Genomic DNA, 19,939 nt, shown 5'->3' on the forward strand with positions numbered 1-19,939 from the left:
CTGTTGCAGAAACCCAGTCAGTAAACTCCTATATTGTGCTCTGAGCCCAGGTTAGCACCTCTAAAACCGGATTCACACAGAATTGCTTTACATGGTTTACTGGCTCACACCCATCCTTCAGATGATCATGCAAAACAGCTTGCCCTGAATAGACTATGCTCCCATGAAAATCCAAAACGGACATTGTGTGTGTCACTTGTCTTATTGTGCAAGTTTAATTCATGATAGATATGAGTCAGGCAAAGGGAAAAGGGCAGGGAAGGAAGGGGAGACATGCACCCACTTATCCTGAAAGATTGAAAAAATATTCCCTGGTAGGCCTGCATACAGGTCCTCAAACCTGCCTTACTTTTTCTGCTTTTTACAAAGCAGACTATTAAGCAATTCAATCCTCCCCCATCTAATACATCTGTCTTGCCTTAAAACTATCAGTTGTTAAAACCAGTATTACAGTATCCCCAAACTGCTGATATTTGAGCAGATAGCTACTGACATTTCTTGTGAGCATCAAAGTAAACCTCCCTTTCCCCAGCTTAACCTACCTCACAGGGTTGTTGTGAAGATTAAGGGCAGGGGAAAGGTGCACAATTCCCTAGGCTTCTTGGAGAAAAGGCATGGCAGAAGAACAATAGAAAGTGAATCTGCGATATATTTTGGGAAGTTGTTTGTTTGCTGTGCATTTGGACACCTCTTAAGATGTTGTAAACAAATTTTGCATGAAGGTTCCTGAGATAAAAGGGTAGGTTTTCGTCTATGTTTAGATACAAATTGGATGCCATTTTGATTGATTTCAAAACTGCACCGAGTTCTTTGGTGCCTTAGAATCCCTGAGCAATGCTAGGTAAAAAAATAAATGAAGAATGTAGGGCATTATAAGAAGGAAGACGAGTGGCACAATCTAGTTCCTTATTGTCCTCAAGGACTGCTTAGCTTTCAAGGCTTTCAATCAGGAACGAGCCTTTTCCAACCTGAACTGAGATGTCAAGGACTGAGCTTGGGACAATTTCCATGCAAAGCTTGTGCTCTATCATTGAGCACAAGTTTCCCCAACACCAGAAGCCTCTTTGTACCAGGGTCAGAACATCAGTGCCTCAATCCCAGTGTTGTCTGCTTGGACTGGCAGGGACTCTCCAAGCTCTCGAGCCAGAGGTCCTTTTGGTGTGACACACTATTGGTTCTTCAGAGATTAAAGTGTGAACAGGAAGGAGGGGTGGCATTCAATAAAGGAGAGACAAACTCCTGAGGGAGAGGCACTTCAGTTTCTACTTCAATGTGGCTGCTGGTCTTTCTTTCTTATAACAGTTCTTCCCACCACCATCTACCCAATACTTTTAGCTGGAGATACCAGAGATTGGAGGGATGCGGGTGGCACTGTGAGTTAAACCACAGAGCCTAGGACTTGCCGATCAGAAGGTCGGCGGTTCAAATCCCCGCGACAGGGTGAGCTCCCGTTGCTCGGTCCCTGCTCCTGCCCACCTAGCAGTTCAAAAGCACGTCAAAGTGCAAGTAGATAAATAGGTACCGCTCCAGTGGGAAGGTAAACGGCGTTTCCGTGCGCTGCTCTGGTTTGCCAAAAGTGGCTTAGTCATGCTGGCCACATGACCCGGAAGCTGTACGCCGGCTCCCTCGGCCAATAAAGCGAGATGAGCGCCGCAACCCCAGAGTCAGCCACGACTGGACCTAATGGTCAGGGGTCCTTTACCTACCAGAGATTGGACTGATGACCTTCTACATGCAAGCAGGAGCTCTACCATCACTATGGTCCTTCCCCATGGCAGAGGTGGTGGAGTGTGCATGTGTGTGAGATGCTGAAAACAGAACCGAGTTAGGATGCTCAACCACAGCTTGCAGTTATATCACAGACTTGAAGTCAGGCATTTGGAGTTTCCAAGGCTAGACGTGCTGCCTTCTTCCCAATCGATAAAGCTCAAAACACCTGAGAAGCCAAATGAAGCTTATTCTCTTTTGTGGACAGTTCTCCACTTAGAAGTACAAAGCAGTAGAAATAGAAGCAGGGTGCAAACACCGCTGGCTAAGACCCAAAGACGGGCTATGTGCATGCGAGAGAGCAGCTGGAGCTTTATTTTCTCTGCTTTTGATTTGGTTTCTGCAACCCCCACTGCTGATAAGAGAAGCCACCATTCGCTTTAGAAAGCAGCTTCTCTCTTCAGCCGTGAGCACAGCCGCAGCCAAACAGAAAGCAGAGCTCCGGCTGCACGTGCTGTTCTCTCCTCCGCAAGCCTGTCCTGTCCTTTGTGGGAAATTAACTTTATTTGGCTTCGCCGGTGTATCAATCTCATTAAGTATAGAGCCAACACACCCAAATGCCTCACTTCACCTCCCGACATACTCAAAGCTGAAAACTCAACGACCCCATCATTCACTCAAGCATCCCATCATTCACATTTCAGGATCTTTTCTTCAGAAGTAATGTCTCCAGTGTTTTCCTGGCCTTGGTCAGCTGCCTAGCTCATAACATTTAGTGTGACTAAGAGGGCTTCAGCCAAAGTAAAGGTAAAGGACCAGTCGATGGTTAAGTCCAGTCGAATTTGACCGTGAGGTGTGGCGAATTTGACCGTGATGGTTAAGTCCAGTCGAATTTGACTGTGAGGTGTGGCGCTCATCTCCACTTTCAGGCTGAGGGAGCCAGCATTTGTCCACAGACAGTTTTTCTGTGTCATGGGGCCAGCATGACTAAACCGCTTCTGGAAATTGATCTAAATGGATAAATAAGAATATGCAGGTATGGTGGGAAAATGAAAGGAACCAGATAAGGGGAAGAAGGGAAATCGTTGAATGCTTTAATTAAAATAAATATATTAACGGTGGAAATGTATATTTGAATGTGATTTTGGAAATGGTAATAATGAAAATTATATTAAAAAAATAAAAAGATAAACTGCTTCTGGCACATGGGACACTGTGACGAGTACCAGAGCGCATGGAAATGCTGTTTACTTTCCCACTGCAGCGGTACCTATTTATCTACTCGCACTGGTATGCTATTGAACTGCTAGGTTGGCAGGCCCCATTGTACGGATTTGAACTGCCGACTTAACGATCGGCAAGCCCAAGAGGCTCAGTGGTTTAGACCACAATGCCATCTGCGTCCCTGCTTCAGCCAAATTTCAAACCAATATATAAAGTTCTGCCTTCTGTGCTTCTGCAAGTTCCTGCAGTTTTCCCTCTTCTCCCTTCCACCTCCCATTCTCAGTTTCTAGCTCCTCACATCCTCTATCTCCTGGCCTTCAATTCGTTCTCTGAAGCACTCCCAACTTTCCTTTGATAGGCCCTTGTTTGCTCTGCCCCTCCTTGCCTTCCTTGAGGTCCTTTTGCCTGTCATACCCCCTCTGTAAGTCCGGAACAGTTCAGCCAATGGCAACTAGGCTCTTAGGATCTTAACAACTCAGGCCCCTCAGACTGCCCCAACTCTCTGTGACAGCCAAGAGGCTTGGCCAACCTACTGCCAGAGACTTTGTTGCCCTCACCAAACCCTTCCGCACATTACGTATAGATTAACCTGGAAAGGTTGACCAGTGTTGTGATACCCCCGGCCCCTCCCTGCCAAGCTACCCTAGAACTTCATGTTTCTCATCATCACCTCAGGGAAAAGCCTGATTTATTAATTCCCAGAAGAAGACGGAAAAAAGACATATTCCAAGCACAGGCTTTCTGAAAGGGTTAACGTCTTTAAAAGTCCCCTTCCGATTTGCAGGTGACAAGACCGTTAAATATAATGGAGATGACAAGGCATCTGTAGGCAATGAGCAGAAGTGACCTCAATGGAAAAGGGAAGAAAAATGGCCTCTTTTTCTTGAGCTTCCCGTAATGCCAGCAAAGTAATTAACAAGATGGTGGGTGAGAGCACTTAAATAAAAATAAAGGAACTTTGCCTGCTTCTGTGTCACCCGTGGGTGATAGTGGGAGGACAGTCGCGGAATGACAATGAACTGAAGTAGATGCTTGGGAAGGCGGAGGTGCGACGCGAGGTCAGGGAACCATTCCCAGACGGAGGGCATCAGGGGCCACAGCTGAGGAAAGTGCGGGGGGGGAGGGTCCCTGGAGCCTTGTGGATATATCAGCAGCAGCAGATGTTGGGTGCAAGGAAAGAGCAGGAATGATTTCCAGGTTCAAGGAATGAGAGGCCAAGAGGGGAGTTCCCAAAGTAAATTCCAGTGGTGATTTGGCCTAATAGGTACCTTGAGAATCACAAAAGAGCTCATATTCAAACGCTTGTCTTCCTCCACCTGCCCAACCACAATGTTTGGGGGCGGGGAGGGAGAGACACCGAATCAAGAGCAAAGGGGAGCCTCCTGAAAGCTTCAGGAATGGAAACATGAGGCCTCATCTGCACTCTACGTTTAAAGCAGTATCATACCAGTATCAAACACTCACTCTGCCCATATGGAACCAAGTGTACACAAACCCCTATGGGCGCAGGTTTTGTCCCTGGAAATGCAACAGCAGCTGTTGGTGATGGGGGCGGGCAATACAGTGGTACCTCGGGTTACATACGCTTCAGGTTACATACGCTTCAGGTTACATACGCTTCAGGTTACAGACTCCGCTAACCCAGAAATAGTACCTTGGGTTAAGAACTTTGCCTCAGGATGAGAACAGAAATAGTGCTCCGGCGGCACGGCAGCAGCAGGAGGCCCCATTAGCTAAAGTGGTGCTTCAGGTTAAGAACAGTTTCAGGTTAAGAACGGACCTCCGGAACGAATTTAGCACTTAACCCGAGGTACCACTGTAATCCTGCAACGGCAGCAGTGGGGGAGGGGGTTCCAAAAACAAACCAACCCACAACTGAGCAGGAAGCAACCGCTTTTCTCACATAGTGAAGGTAAATCTGGCTTTAAACAAAAGGCTCCTCCTTCATCCCACAGAGGTGTGATCTTGCTCTTTGGACATGCACTTTCACTGTATGATGGGAATCACTATGCCAGGAGGGAAATCATGCTGATCTGCTGAATCACGAGCATGCATGCGAAAATGCTGTCAGGTGCATAGAAAAAGCAGCTGGCCTAGAACACTAAAGTATTATGCATTTTCTTAACTGCTCTCCAGTTCCAGATTGATCTGTGAAGCATAGAGAATCTGACATGGAGGAGTGCAAAGTATTACTGAAATTCAAAATAAGCTGTAGAGATCTACAGGGCCTGGTGCTTCCCCACCCTCTCCTACAGCACTGTCCCCCCAAACCAGGAGGGGATTGAAAAGCGAGGAACAGAGGACGTTTCCACGCAGGCACAGTCTCCAGCTGCGTGCATGCAGCCCGTTTGAGGAAGATACATAAACTGGGGGAGGGTCCCCTGTTGCTGCAACTGCTCTATAGATGCTGGATGGGTGTGCATAGCTATCCAGAGCTGAAGAAGCGACTGTAAGTGGTATCTTTGACCATAAATGCTTAACTATCTGCTATGTGCACTCCTTTGGCAGGGAAGCGCGCTTGACATCCAGCCACATTTGGAATGCTGCAAACAGTTCATGTTGCCCTTTCTCCGAAAAGCTTTATCTCACTGGAAAAGACATAAGGAAGAACAGCCACAGCAGTCAAGGACTTGGGAGCACATACAAAGAAAGCATTTGGGGATTTTTAGCAGGGGCAGGGGGGAGGCAACAAAGGGGGAGATGATAGAAGACTATAGCAGAACTTGGGGGTTGTCCAGTAAAATTGGTAGGCGGTAAGTTCAGAGCAAACAGAAGTTCATACTGTTTCATGCAAAACATAGCTTTGGTAATGTCACAGGAAGTGATGGTGGTAACTAGCTTAGGTGGTTGAAAAAAAGGTGAGCCAAATTCACGGAAAACAGAGCTCTCAGCCATGACAACGAAACAAAACTTGCATGTTCAGAAACAGTATATATTTAATTACAGTGGTACCTCGAGTTACAAACGCTTACAAACTCTGCTAACCTGGAAGAGTTACCTTGAGTTGATTACTTTGCCCCAGGATGAGAATGGAAATTGTGTGCCAGCGGCACAGCGGCAGCAAGAGACCGCATTAGCGAAAGCACGCCTCTAGTTAAGAACAGTTTCAGGTTAAGAACGGACCTCTGGAACAAGTTAAGTTCGTAACTAGAGGTACCACTGTATACTAATGTTTTTATATCAAGTTCCAAAACCACATTACTCCTCCACCCACACCATCAGCAGGCTTGGGGGACCCCAGTTTTACAGACACAAGAAACAAAAAGCAAAAACTTTAGGGGAACCCTCCAACACATTCCAAAGAGAACTGAACATGCTCAGCAACCACAGAAAGTCAAGGGTTACAGAGTGGACTTCAGCTTGCCCGACTGGACTTTTCCTTCCTCTCCTCCCATCTCCCATTCTAGGTCCCTTCCCTCCCAAAGGAACCTAGAACAACAACATATACTAACGGCAATCTCAGATACTGTGTTTTGACACTTTTTCAGCCAAAGAGGGGCTACTGTCAAACAAGTGGGAGACATCTGCATTCTGCTGGAAATCCCAAGGCTTGCAAATAATATAAATATAAATATAAATATAAATATAAATATAAATATAAATATAAATATAAATATAAATATAAATATAAATATAAATATAAATATAAATATAAATATAAATATGGGGTGGAAGTAGCCCAGTAAGGACTGAGAATGCTCAGTAGCTGCAGAATGCTGATTGTCTGTTGCTGTGTGGGTGGGAGTGGGGAATGCAAAACCCAGGTGCAGCGGAATGGACTGAATATTTTCTGAAAGAGGGCCTGGGGAGCTGGCACACTGAAGAGAAGCCCTCCAAGCCAAAATGGTTTGTGTCAGATCTCACTTGCACCTCTGAATTCCAGAACATGGATAAATACAGCAGGGAGGAACTTTCACCTTCATGCCATGCTCATGGGCTTCCCAGATGGGTCATCGTTGGAAACAGGATGCTGATGGACCCAGAGCCTGATCCAGGAAACTTATTCTTAGTTGGTGGCTATTTCGTTACAGATTGTTCAAGGGCCAAACTATGTGACAGAAAGCCACATGTAATGTTAACACGACCTTCTCTACTGCAAAGTGCCCTTGGGAGAAGGCGCTTTGTACTAGAGAAAGAGTGGCGAGAGGGGAGGAAGGGAATGCTTAACCCTTCTCTGCCACTCGCTTTATCCCCACCATTGTTCCAAACCCATGTTTATCTTGCAATTCTGGGCCTCAAACGCACCGAGCTTCGCAACGTAGAAGGGTCTGTTGGGCTAGTATTACACACAGCTGCAATGTGACATGTAGCTTGATCCTCAGACATCATTAGTCTAAAAGAGGTGCTAGCTGTCAAGTGAGCAGTGCAACACAGAGCCTTTTAGCCATGTATTAATCTAGACTTCCAGACTAATGATAACGGTGATTAAAAAAAAAAACAACAACCAGATGCAATTCCTTAAGCATTCCACATTGATCCAGCTGAAAAATAAGCCGGGGTGGGGGAGGAGTGATGGCTGCAAAATTTGCAAATTTAAGAAGTGAATGGAAAATGTGAACAGCTATATAGAAGAAGGGCTGAATGGGCCAGGCAGGTGGGAAAGCTCAGCTTAACCATCTTGTTGACTTTGCAAAGGTTTAGCATACACTGCCACAAATGCAAAACTTTTGTGCAAACCTGCAATGGTTAGAAATGTGGTCCTTTTAAGAAGAAAAAAAGAGAGTCTCACGTGTTCTGCATTTGCTGCTACAAGATGGGTACATCTCATGCTACCTGATCGCAAGCGTTTCTAGGCATGTTGGCTTCTACCTTTTCGTCTGCTAACCAGTGTCAGAGAAGAATCACTACATTTCTCCCCGCCCCAAACATCTATCCTCACAAATTTCCTTCAGTGCTTTAATTTGTAAAGGATCAGGTATTTCATGGAAGGGTTGTACTTTATGAATGTTGTAATCCGCTTTGAGAGCTCTGTTCTAAAAGCGGGGTACAAATCTAATAATACAGTGGTACCTCGGGTTAAGTACTTAATTTGTTCCGGAGGTCCGTTATTAACCTGAAACTGTTCTTAATCTGAAGCACCACTTTAGCTAATGGGGCCTCCTGCTGCTGCCGCGTCGCTGGAGCACAATTTCTGTTCTCATCCTGAAGCAAAGTTCTTAACCTGAAGCACTATTTCTGGGTTAGCGGAGTCTGTAACCTGAAGCATCTGTAACCTGAAGCGTATGTAATCTGAGGTACCACTGTATATATAAAAAAGAATAGCCTATGTATGCAATTCTCTCTTGCCTCTCTCAGTGACTTTGCTCTTGCTTCGGGAAGCCTTTCAAGAGAGAAAGGCAGCTAACATTTCCCCATCATGAGAGCCAGTGTGGTGTAGTAGTTAAGAGCGGTAGTCTCGTAATCTGGGGAACCGGGTTCGTGTCTCCGCTCCTCCACATGAAGCTGCTGGGTGACCTTGGGCCAGTCACACTTCTCTGAAGTCTCTCAGCCCCACTTACCGCACAGAGGGTTTGTTGTGGGGGAGGGAGGGAAAGGAAAATGTTAGCCGCTTTGAGACTCCTTAGGGTAATGATAAAGTGGAATATCAAATCCAAACTCCTCTTCTTCATCATCACAAAGCAAGCATTTTTGCTTGCAGACCTTCGAGCAACTTTCTCCAATCTTCAGTCTGCCCCTAGGTCTGGCCCGCCATGCTAAGTGAGGATATAGGCCTACAACAGGAATCACAGCAAAAGGGGAGCTTCCCAGGTCATCTGCGCCTCTGCAAGCCTAGCCCAGGGTCTGTACACTTCCCTATGTTGCTCAGTTACTCAATCATATTTCCAGCATCCCGAGCTTTTCAACTGAGCTACCCGTGCCACTTAATCCAAGCTGCCGTTCTTGGTCTCTGGCTCGCTGCCAGCTGTTGACTGACCAGCTGTCTGTAATAATTAACAACTCCAGTTGGCAGAATTAGACACCCTTTTCCCAGCCAACAAAAACATCTGGGGATGTATTTTTCCCTCCCCCCCATAGGAATGGTTCCGAGTTGGAGGGGGGGAGAGCACATGTTTCACTCGCCTCCTCCAGGATCCACCTTGAACTGTGAAACATACACCATCCTTTGGTACAGGGCACCCAGTTTGTGGTATAGTCCCATGACTGGCAAATGGGCCAGTCTTTGTAAATGGAAGTTCATGAGCTGAGAGAGAGAGAGAGAGAGAGACCTCTCAACTGAGGGGGGTTTCATTTACTCATAGGAACAAGCTCGTTTGTAAAACTAGTTTGTTTTAATGAACTATGTGCTGCCCTTCAATTAAAAAAATGTTCAGGGTGCTTTGCAACACTATCAATACAGCAGGACTATACTACAAACAGCTGATGAGGTAGACTAACTAGAAGGCAAACTGTCAGCACAAATCTGGAATTTTTTTTTCTTGTTCTCCCCCTCTAAAACAAGGTGTGTTCAGTGCATTCAAGGTGCGTTCAGTCGCTTTCAGTGAAGGCAACCCAAAGCCTCCGGAGCACGGCGGGAGTTCCCTTTCGACCTGCTCTTTGGGGCTGGCGGCTTCGTTCCGAAGCGGGGCAGCGGGGGCAGGTGTTCCCGCCCCCCCGCCCCGCTTCGGAGCAGCGTTCCGAAGCGGGGCGGCGGGGGCAGGTGTTCCCACCCCCCCGCCCCGCTTCGGAGCATCGTTCCGAAGCGGGGCGGGGGGGCAGGTGTTCCCGCCCCACCGCCCCGCTTCGGAGCAGCGTTCCGAAGCGGGGCGGCGGGGGCAGGTGTTCCCGCCCCACCACCCGGCTTCGGAGGAGGTCCGAGGACAGTGGGGAAGACGCGCTGCGCTTCCCCGCTGTCCCGGATATTTCCCTATGGGCTGTCGTCTTGCGAAGCAAGCCCATAGGGAAATTCGTCTTGCGAAGCGCCTCCAAAACGGAAAACCCTTTCGTCTAGCGGGTTTTCCGTCTTGCGAGGCGTTCGTCTTGCGAGGTACCACTGTATTGCAGTGTGAAAAGTACATTTCCACAAAACCAAACTGGAATCATGGCTCTCTTTTAGCTGTTGACACAGGAGAGATGTCTTTCCTGAAGCTGTGCACAAGCACACAGCCGAAGAATCCCTGGTTGGCCTGCATAACCTGTTGGCCTAGTGTTCTGTGCAGAATGGTAATTTATTTCAAGACAGACATTTCCGCTTTGCTTGCCTTGTCACTGGCCTGCCAGGGTCAAGCAGTCAGCAAGCCCCAAGTTTTTTGACTGGGAAGCAGCTGACACTTGCCTCTGGGCAGCTAATATAACTTTCTCTCTCTCTCTCTGTGTATTTATTTTGCTGTGTGGAAGTCTTCCACTCAACCTGCATAAAAGAGCACCTTGTGACAGACATGCTCCTTCCCTCCAAAAGCCCAGGCTAGAGTTCAGGCCTCTACCTATAGTTAATGTAGCATTAGATCAGGACCAACGATTGGCGCAAATGGCCTGTCCAACTTGCTTACTCTTTGGCGCTGGCACAAGGTAATGTGGATCACATGGTGGAATGATATGGGGCAACTAAAGATGGAAGGAACGAGCAAGTTCTGTACAGCGATGCAAACCCCCAATGCCTCTCTGCAAAGTCATGTCTCAATAATAGCCTCTGCATCTTCTCCACGTTTGAGATGCAAAAGCTGTCGAGATCTCCCGGAGAAGTGGGAAGGTGAAAATTATATTTTGGACACGATACGGTAGTGGAGGAACAGGACATCCCTGGAACTTGAACATCCTGCTCCTGCACAGCAAGGTCGTTCAAAAAATCCTTCTTGATTAACACAGCATATATGCAAGCAAAAGCATGAAAGGCGTAGGTAGGCACCCTTCCAGTTCTGATCACAGCTCAGGTGAGTAACTTCAATGCCCTATTGCAGCTTTGCATCCATGGCACTGACACGACAAAATATTCTATACTGACTTTAAAAACCTACATATTTAAGGGCTCCCCAAAAAACCCTATTCCACTGCTAAGCACTAGCAGACCTTTAACCTCAGAGCAATGACAGCATGCCTGAGAATATTTAAATTATGGTCAGAGAGAATGACAAGCCCACCTTGATTTCAATTCTATTTTTTAAAAAGTAGTGCAGTAGAGGGGGAAATGAAAAGATGGAAGCCAGTCTTGAAGGAAGAATATGTTGAAAGTGGCACAAAAGTACAGTATTTACATGAATCTAACGCACACCTCAATATTCAAAACCTTGAAACCCAAAAAGGGTTTGCTGGCGAATGTAAATGTACCACCAAATCTAATGCGCACTCTAATTTTCGCAAGTGTAATTTGGCCAAAAAAGTGCACATTACTTTCAAGTAAATATGGTAATATTCTTTGAATGAACCAGGACTTTAAAGGTGGGCTTTTTATATTAAAAATGCTTAGAACAAAGAGAAATATATTATTCTAACAACACTGCATCTGTATGCATATTTCTTTTCTTATGAATCATTTGTTGTTGTTTTGCTGGAACCCGGAAGTCAACGGTCAGCAACAGGGCACACAATGCTAAGGAGGGGTGCCAAGTTGAAACAGTGGAGCTCTTAAGGTCTTTTAATACTGCATGCAATTTCCATGCTGGAAATGCAAAGGCATGGAGCACACTGTCCCAGAGACTGCAGGCAGCTATTAATGTGCTTCTCAGGCTGCAAGTGATAAAAGCGGGGGCATTCCAAGGTTACCCAGGCTAAAATGTGTGCTTGCTTGCATGCATGCACACAAACACTGCTAGCTGTGTGTTCAAAGTCAGACTGCAATGTCTCCCACCCATGTGGAACAGGAGGCCTGACTGGGTTCCTTGGCTGCAGGGAAATTAACCAAGTTCCCAGGCTCTGTTGCAAGCTGGAAACAGGGTAGGAGTCAATTAGCATCAGCACTGACCTGCGAGCAAAGGGCATTCTTGTGGATCTTCTTGTAAATGAGAGCTGGGCAGATAAAACAGATGAGGCTTCCCATCGTTGCACCTGTTAGGCCCAAGATGGTCTCCACTGGCAAAGAAGAACAAACAAACTGTGAGCAACAGCTCTAGCCAAGGCAGAGATTGCGTTCGAGTTAACTGTTCCTTTAAGTCAGTGGTTCAAAGGGAGTCCGGAGGCAAAAGCTGAAGGTCACTTAGCATGACTCAGACACTCCTTGACCACTCATGAGCAGGACGGTGAAGAATGTGCCTTCCCCAACCTTCCCCTGCCCTCCCCCCGTATGGCTATGGGTAACACGGGGATTGTAATCCACTTGACAGTGACAGCACAAGATCACGCCATGACGCTCTGCATTCCTTAGCGTGACAAAGTGACGCCCGTAGTGGCATACTCACACTCACTAAAGTGGATTAGAATACTCGCTTCACCCTTAAGTACGTGTTGAAGGGCATGGGAAGCACACTTCTAAGCATCCTGATGGTTTGTATGGTCGGATGACAAACGGCACTTAAGGGAAAACTAATTCATGATAAGTGAATTTTGAATATGCACTCTCCGAGTCTGGATTTCTTAAGGTTATCATGAGGTGTAGAACTTCATCCTTCATGCTGGAGCTTTGAATCGAGACAAAACCTTGGGACAACTGGCTGTGGTTACCCATTGCAACTAAAAACCCAGGAAATCCCTTTTCCCTATTCCCTCTACCCCTCCCTTTCTAAAACCCTTGGACTTTTTTTTTATCCTAGCCAGTGAGGCAGGCTAGGGCAAGAGATAATCACTACCTGGGTGAGGTTCATAGCCAAACAGGGATATGAGTTTTGATATCCCATGTCCTAGTCCAATACGCTAACCATTACACTACACTGGCTCCCAGACCTTCTGCAGATCTTGATCCAATTTTCTACCTGGCTAAGTTGCTTACATGAAATCTGATAAACCCCTCTGTAGCTCAGTTCTCCTTCTGCCTCCCCTACAAATATTTATGACCAGATCTTGAAGATGACACTGGGCAGATAGATATTTGATGTCCTCGTTGGTACTATGTATACCAAGATAGCTGTAAGCAACTTAGGGAACAGAATGTTAAGCTAGGTTTAGTCCTATTTAGAACGATGACAATTTCAAAGCAAGATGTCCCAGAACTATATAAATCCTTGGGAATAAGACTGCAAAAAAAAAAAAAAGGGTGGAAATAAACATGGAGGGCACAGCCAAACGAAAAAAAATGGTGTGCCGATAATAAGCAAACATTCAGAAGTATAATCACTCCAGTTCTGTGCACAGATACACATCTCTGAATGCAGAGGTATAAAGAAACAGCACACAGACACATATTTAAACTTATAATACCATATGCCGCTATGAAACACCCACAATCATCGGCTCAAGAGGTGGTAGCTAGTAGCAGGCTGCTTATCAACACCCACATACTGTAATGCATGATCTAAGGCAGTTACAAATGTTTACAATATCATCATCTAACTGTGCTAAATTGCACTGGGAGTGGGGGGGCGGGGCGGGAGTTGCAGCATTTAAATGGCCTGAACTATGCATAAAGACTCGCTCATTCCCTGTACTGTGTCATGACCAGAAATTACTTCCTGACTAGTCTCTACTGAAGCATCAAGCAAAGGCAGTAAATACCTGCAGATAGGCATTTCCTGTGACTGTGCCGATATTGTCTTTTATTTGAACAATGTATATGCCACTTAAATAAAACAGTCTTTAAGCATTTTACAAAGATACAATACAAAATATAAAAAAATCAGCTATTGTAGAATGCCCCTAAGCATCTTCTCCAAGCACTATGAAACTTTTCTATTTGAAGTAGACTTCAGTAGTTATAATTAAACTAATGTGATCATTTCTATGTGCATTTCAGAATAACTGAATATACATTTTATGCGCGTTCAAATCTTCATAGGCACATGGGAGGCTTTTATATGTGTAATTTAGCCTAGAGGCATGCAAACCTGCTACAAACCCTAAAGACTAGAGATGGGGAGAGTGAAAATGCAACTAATTAAGAACCAGATTTCACTTACCGTTCGGGATCATGATTCCTCCAACCATGGTTCCAAACACAACTGCTAGTGTCAGGGCTTTAAATCGGAGAGGTGGCATATAACCACCTGCAGCAAATGTCCCATCTTTTTGCTAATTAAAAAAGAAAAGGCTAATTAATTAATCAGTTCTTTTAATTTTTTTATTAAGACATAAAGGGATTTTCCTCTCTGTTTCTGGGAATTTGCCTCTGATGTCTACACACGTGGAACCATTTGAACTACAGTCTCCTCCCAATATTCCCAACAATTTGATATGATATGGGCATTACCCACTGAAGCCTAAGCCTTATACCTGTAAGTTTCTAAATTAACCATACCAATGTGCCTTAATGACCGCAGCCTGAAATATAATGAAGGCTATGAGATCACCACTGCTGGTCAGCATAATTTGGATTACTAAATTACAGATTTTCTCATCTTTTGATTTTTTTGTTTGTTTGTTTTTTAAAAAATAGTTACTGAACTTTTTTGAAGATACAGATTAAGAATGAAACAAGCAAAACAGATACAGAGAGTGAGTTATGAACATAGCAGACTTGACACAGCTCAATTAACTATACATACTGATATCTTAATTCTTTCTTTCTCCTTTATATTTTGTTTACAGGATCTTCCCTTTCAGAGTTTTGAGATGAAGAGATAATTCAAAAGGTCCATAGTCTAGAGTATATCAAGGGCAGGGAGCAGGCATTATCCTTTACACTTGCAAAGTCAATAAACGCTTCCCTTATTTTCCCAAATTAGTTTTTTATCTTTTGTCCCTTGGTTACCCTTAGTTCTTGTGCTAATTTCTCTAAAGACACCTTGCCAAACATTTTGAAACTGCTGCTCAACATTTACGTTCTGCAGCGTCTTCCAGTTCTGAGCTACACAGTGCTTCTGCAGCTGAGAATAAATGAATTAACAGCATTTTATGATCATGATCTAAATTTCTATCCAAAAAACATATTTAACAGAACCAAAGTTGGAGATGAAGATATTCCAAGACCAGCAATCCGACTTATCTCCCAGCATACCAGCTTCCAAAACATGTGTACCTGGCGGCAATCCCACCACATATGGATGTATGTACCTTCCACACCACACACTTTCCACATATAGGAGAAAGATTAGGGTTTATCAGAGATAATTTCATCACTGTGAAATACCATTTATATGACCGCTCTCTGGCAGTGGCAGATGTTGTTTTATATAGTGGCTTTAACCATGGAGCATTCCCATCATTTATTTCCATCTGTCTATCTAAACTTTATCCCCTAATGTATGCAACAAGTCATTTGACTCCTTGTCAGTCTCCAAAAGCCACCTACAGATGTTATAAACCTCTTATCACTCCCAAATAACTCGGTGTCTCCTGTTCAAATGCTGTAGGTTGGATTTTGATTTTGTCTTTATATGCCTATCACAGCTCTCATAACCAACTTTAAATGTGTGTAAAAGTTTTTCATGGCCTGGAAGCGAGTTGTTCTCCAAAACAGTGGATCACAGGAGGTGACTTTTAGACTTCAAACCAATATGCAGATATTTGAACTAGCAGTCATAAAATAGTTCCTGTGGCCAAGATCCACCTGCAGAAATAATTCTACTTTGCTAGTTACATCATGTGTATTCCGCCCCCGAGTAGTATGTACAGTTGTTATACAGAAGAACACAAGGAACCTAAGGAGGGGAATACACTGCATTAGAGTAGCACAAGTGTCAGAACAGCTTTCCGTATAGCAGGCTGGGAAACAAAGTGGTGTAAGGCACAGAAAAGGAGGTAATTGCCACTTACTTTCCCTAGACTAGAGTGGGGAACCTGTGGCCTTGCAGATGTTGCTGGACTCCAACTCCCATCAGTTCCAGCCAGAGATGAGGAGAGTCGGAGTCTGACAACATCTGAAGAACCACAAGTTCCCCATCCCTACCCTAGGATTTGGTCACACATTGTGATGGCTGGTCTGATACCACCTTGTTTCTATACAATAGAGTTCAGTATGTTTTAGGGTATGTACTACCTTATGACACCTAGTCACCTGAAATACATTGATAACAGCCTGTGGCTGTTTCTACAGGCAATATAGTTATGCTCAGGAAGGCTTACAGCAAGTATCACGATTTCTCCCTGACTACCCTGAAAGCTACTTCATGCTATTTTCCCATAGAAACATAACCACTTTCTCCTTTTTAGTCAAACATAGCAAAACTTGCTCAATACTACAGTTCCTGGTGATGAAGAAATGAGGAGACATCAGACCAAAACGCCACTAAGTGTGACCACCACCTCTAAGCCTGGAAGGGAATATTTTTGCTCATTCTTTTCACGTGAAAGATAAAAGTGGGGAGGGGAGACAACAGAGAAGGGCAAAGATGTAAGGACACTCCTGGTTGAAGGTGAGGGAAGCCTAAAAACATCACAGTTAAGTCAAGAACAAGGAACTGTACTGAACCACAAGGGCTTTACCTGCTGTTCAAAGAGTAGGGTATTCAACGCCTGCCGGCAGGGCAGAATCATCATAGGGAACCCAACAGCTACAGACATCATGAACCCTACACGGATCATCTCGGTCACTACATTCGAAGGGAAGTTCATGAGCACATTCCCCTCAATGTCTCCGATGTAGCTCACATAACCAAAGAACCCCACCTGTTCAAGGAGGAAAGGGGAATTACTTTCAGTGGTCACATGCATTTGTTCAACACAAAGAACAGAAAACTGGGCGTCCCTTGGGCCTCTCCTCAAGACAGTGGAAGACTATCTTCAATTAATCGCATCTTTATCCCACACTCCCAACTGATTAGTCCAAATTCTTTAAGCTCTGGCTCATTTAAAAAAAAATAAAAAAATCCGAGATCTCACATCACTTTTGTTGGGTTTCTCTATACATTTCCAAATTCCCATGTATCTTTCCCAAGGCTGGGTGACCAGAGCTGCATGCGGTATGAAAACAGCAGATGCAGAATGGATTTATGACAGAGTAAAACAAATCCTCTACTATGATACAAAGCAGTGGGGTGACATTAAGTCATTCCAAGCACCTGGCTATGACAACATGTAAGGATGCCTTCCAAAAAGTGACAATATTGCAATAACTTCACATTTTCCCTGACATCTCGAATGCGAACACTCACTTTGAAGCCATGACCACATTTTTATCATCATGAGTAGAGATAATGACCTTGGACTGTTCCAAATACTGCTATGGAAGTCAAGATAGTAGCCAAGGGAGTAGAAGTAACCGACCCCAAAACATCAACTCTCCCTTGTCATGATGTTCTCTACATTTAATTGGCTTTTATGTGATATATTTTATGTGACATGGCATACTTCAAGTTTTCCTAGCAGCCAACAAGCTTATAATGAAGTACTTCAGGCTACTCTACAAAGGAGGAGCAGGATAAAAATCTTAATAATAGTAATAATAATAATAATGATGATGATGATGATGTTACAAGTGTGGTTCATTGAATTCCCATGTTCCAAGCCCAACCAATGGTATTAATTGTTTGATGGAGTTTTGGATTTGATATCCCACTTTATCACTACCCTAAGGAGTCTCAAAGCGGCTAACATTCTCCTTTCCCTTCCTCCCCCACAACAAACACTCTGTGAGGTGAGTGAGGCTGAGAGACTTCAGAGAAGTGTGACTAGCCCAAGGTCACCCAGCAGCTGCATGTGGAGGAGCAGGGAAGCGAACCCGGTTCACCAGATTATGAGTCCACCGCTCTTAACCAGTACACCACACTGGCTCCCTAATGGCTCCCTTGATGGTACTGAGAGGAGAGGAGCGACTACAGTTCAGCAAAGGAGCAACTCTAAAGAAACTAATCTAAATGAAAACAAAAAAATAAAGAGAAAAGAAAGTGCAGAGTCCTCTGTCAAAGTTAGCTTTTAACCCTTGTCTCACACAGAAAGTGGTGGACCCTCCATGCTCTCTCACCTGGGAGCTTTGCTTTCTTCTCCCAGTCTCTCCCTTCCCTGTCTCTCACTCAGGATCCTTCCATAAATCCACCACTTTCATGTGTGTGTAATCCTTGGACCCCAATAACAGCCCAGAGCAGAGGACAACAAAGGAAAACAAAAGGGAAAAAAGAGAAGGAAGATAAAAAAAATGGAAAGAATAGAAGGAAAGAAGGAATGAATGAGTGAACTAACTTCTGATTTTCTGTCTGTCAGTTAAATAAAATAAATTATTTGAAACATTCACTCTAGGATAATATCCAACTGTTCTACTTTCTGTTAAGCAATATTTTCTCAATCTTGAGACCCAAATGTCTGAAATCAATTCATTTTCTTTTCACACAAAAAGTCCAAAAGGGGTTCTCTAACTATTGTTATTATAAAGGTAAAGGGACCCCTGACCATTAGGTCCAGTCATGACTGACTCTGGGGTTGCGATGCTCATCTCGCTTTACGGGCCGAGGGAGCCAGCATGACTAAGCCACTTCTGGCGAACCAGAGCAGTGCACGGAAACGCCGTTTACCTTCCTGCCAGAGCGGTACCTATTTATCTACTTGCAGTTTGACATGCTTTCAAACTGCTAGGTTGGCAGGAGCAGGGACCGAGCAACGGGAGCTCACCCCGTTGTGGGGATTTGAACTGCCAACCTTCTGATCTGCAAGTCCTAGGCTCTGTGGTTTAACCCATGTCCCCACCCCAAGTTGTACACAGAGCCAATTCTCTCTCAGCTGTGCTGATGTCAGATCAAGGTATCACTCCATCTCTCCATCCATGACTAACTTGTGATGAACACATCACCACTTCTTCCTCCTGCCCCTTCACAGGCATGTACCAGCCCTAACTCTGAGAGCAGCAAAGGGCAAATGAGGAAGATATGTAATGCTCATCCTGGTCTCAGGATACTGATGAAACAAGTTCTACTCTTGTCAGTCCCAGTATTTCTAGTACCTGTAGAGGCATCTCTGGTAGGTATGGATCATGTTTAAACTATATCTTTCTAACTGTTCAATAAGAGTAAGGGGTTTTTTCCCCACACACTCCCAGTGCTGTCTCTGCTGCTCTGGAAATGTCCCCGGAGAATGTCTATTGCATGTGGCAGAAAATGTCCCCACAGTTGTTTCTACACTTCTACAAAACATGCTCAGAGGAATATTTTTTACTTTGGGAAGGAGATGGAGCAAAGAGGAGGAGTTGTTGTTGTTTTTAAAGGTTTCTTACCGTAATATAAAAGGTAGTGACCACGTTTAGCGACGAGGCAAAGATGGAACTCATGATTTTAACCGACGGCTCATCCAGACTGTCGTAGGTTGGCAAGACCTGGCTGCAGAAAAGCAGGGAAATGTTAAAACATGGCAGGAAATTCTCCCTTGCTGGTAGAGTGTGCTTGCTGACACCTTCCCCACATGGAATTCAGGCACTTGCCTCTCTACTGCAGTTTACGCCAAGAGGTTTCTCAACACTCACAAGTTTAAGTGGTGCCCGAATATTCCTGCTCCCTCCCTGCCTGCCTGCCATTGCCACATGTGCAATGTAAATATTTCACATATTTTAAAAATAAAAATGTCGCAACGTGAATGACCGCTTGTTTGCCTCAGACACCAGTGGCAGAGCTCCAGACAGCACACTGCAGATTATTGTTCTTGGAGCGTCCCGAGCTGATAATTAAAGCAATGCGGTGTTTACAGAATAACGAGCAGGAAGAGAGCTAGAGCATCATATTGTCAAAGAGAAAAGTTAAACAACCAAGACTAAACACTGCGCCTGTCATATTTCAGCACTGATGCTTGAGCTCAACTCACAGAAAAGCGGAAGGGCCAATTACATGGGGCTTGGGTGCTTATGCACATGGAAGAGCTTTTTCCTAACATCAGGTGTACGGCTTATTGCAGCAGCCAGAGGATGCATGGGCCTGACTTGACCACATGCTCTTGAACACACAGGGACACCTTGAGAGGGTAAGTAGATAGGAAGGTCATTTAGGATAGAAGCACTTATGAAAACTACCATGCAAGAAAGTGCTTTGGAAAAACACGCTTCAGTATTGAAATTGGTAAATGATTGAAACTAAGTTTTAAGATTTTGAAACGT

General features: G+C 44.7%; 1 protein-coding gene across 2 annotated transcripts in view; it reads right to left on the reverse strand.

Annotated features, from left to right (window-relative positions):
- SLC38A10 (solute carrier family 38 member 10) overlaps positions 1-19,939 on the reverse strand; it is an 81,718-nt gene that overhangs the window by 30,726 nt on the left and 31,053 nt on the right. For both annotated transcript variants that reach the window (XM_081180856.1, XM_081180855.1), the window contains exons 7-10: positions 19,070-19,172; positions 16,354-16,536; positions 13,890-14,001; positions 11,807-11,913 (exon numbers count right to left, since the gene is read on the reverse strand). In XM_081180856.1, the coding sequence (XP_081036982.1) occupies positions 11,807-11,913; positions 13,890-14,001; positions 16,354-16,536; positions 19,070-19,172 (505 nt within the window). The remainder of the gene's footprint in view (positions 1-11,806; positions 11,914-13,889; positions 14,002-16,353; positions 16,537-19,069; positions 19,173-19,939) is intronic.

This window comes from Podarcis bocagei (genome assembly GCF_964188305.1).
Source record: "Podarcis bocagei genome assembly, chromosome: 2".
Classification (NCBI taxonomy): domain Eukaryota; kingdom Metazoa; phylum Chordata; class Lepidosauria; order Squamata; family Lacertidae; genus Podarcis; species Podarcis bocagei.